Here is a 1257-nt window from a genome sequence, read left to right on the forward strand (position 1 = left end):
CTGGGAGGGGAGGAAGGGAGCAGGGGGATGAGAAGACAAAGATGTTTCCAAGAAGACAGAGGAGAACAGAAGGGGGAGTGCTGGGCAGCACCGGGAGGGAGTAGGCCTTTACCGGGACGTTGAGGAGTATGAAGTCTCTGTCTGAGCTGAGGCTGAAATCCACCTTCGGGGAGCAGAGCTCATTAACATGGGATGGGTTCCTCAGGAACACGGATCCTCTCACCATCTGTCCTGAAGGAGCATCCTGGAGTTTCACGGCCACAGACAAGGGGACCCCTATGCGAACCACAGAAGGAGAAAACAGGAGCAACCTGGGAAGAACAGGTGCGAGTCAATAGCCAGCCTCCAGCCTTCCCCCCAAATCAAGACCCTCTGAGCCCACTCTCCCCTCGCCAGCCCTGGCCCTGTTCAAGCTCTCCGTATCCTGCCTCCAGGACCTGGGCTTCTGCAGAGACAAGGCGAAGAAGCAAGATGCCCAGATCAGCCCCCAGAGGAGCCTCATGGCTGGAGGACCTGAGGGGTTCAGACCTGCCTGCTCCTTTCTGGTTAACCCAGGGCTTGGAGCAGAGTTTTGACTCAGGGCCTTGCTCCTCCCCTGGCCCAGATAAGCCGGGAAACCACGTGACAAGCAAGAACTGCAACTGGCCCCAGGCCCAGAACTGGGAGGGGGCACCCCGGACACCTGGGTCTCTTGAGGGAATCATGGACTCAACTGAGTCCTTCCCTGTTGACCCTCTCATCCCAATGCCCCGGGCACCAGCACTGCTGCCTGGGTCTGTGTGCCTGTGCATATAGCGTGCACACACACACATCTGCCCAGCAGGGCCCCACGTGGCTCAGCAAATGGTTCAGACACATGGCTCCTTTCTTGGTCCCACAAAACAAGATACTAAGGAACCTGTCTCTTACTATGTGTTCATGCATGCTTGGTTGCTTCAGTTGTGTCCAACTCTTTGATGCCAGGGACTATAGCCCACCAGGCTCCTCTGTCCATGGGATTTCCCCAGCGAGAGTACTGGAGTGGGTTGCCATTTCCTCCTGCAGGGGATCTTCCTGACCCAGTCTCCGGAACCGGCAGGCGGATTCTTTACCACTGAGCCACCTGGGAAACCTCTTATACTAACTCCCACAAAAACTGAACTACACTAGCTTTTTGCAGGCTCTGACAAAAATTCTGTCATTTAGGAAATCAGACACATTCTCACCGTCCCACAGGGGAACTGACCTCAGTGTCCCTCGTTCCTCTCTGATCAACAA

General features: G+C 55.8%; 1 protein-coding gene across 1 annotated transcript in view; it reads right to left on the reverse strand.

The window, feature by feature from the left end:
* Window positions 1-527, reverse strand: part of LOC104983996 (complement C4-A-like) — an 11460-nt gene extending 10933 nt beyond the window's left edge. Inside the window, exons 1-2 of the mRNA XM_010833562.1 lie at window positions 438-527; window positions 92-311 (exon numbers count right to left, since the gene is read on the reverse strand). Coding sequence (XP_010831864.1) covers window positions 92-311; window positions 438-502 — 285 coding nt within the window. The 5' untranslated portion in view covers window positions 503-527. The remainder of the gene's footprint in view (window positions 1-91; window positions 312-437) is intronic.
* Window positions 528-1257: the final 730 nt, after the last annotated feature.

Source organism: Bison bison, unplaced genomic scaffold (genome assembly GCF_000754665.1).
Source record: "Bison bison bison isolate TAMUID 2011002044 unplaced genomic scaffold, Bison_UMD1.0 scf7180017863786, whole genome shotgun sequence".
In the NCBI taxonomy this organism is placed as follows: Eukaryota; Metazoa; Chordata; class Mammalia; order Artiodactyla; family Bovidae; genus Bison; species Bison bison.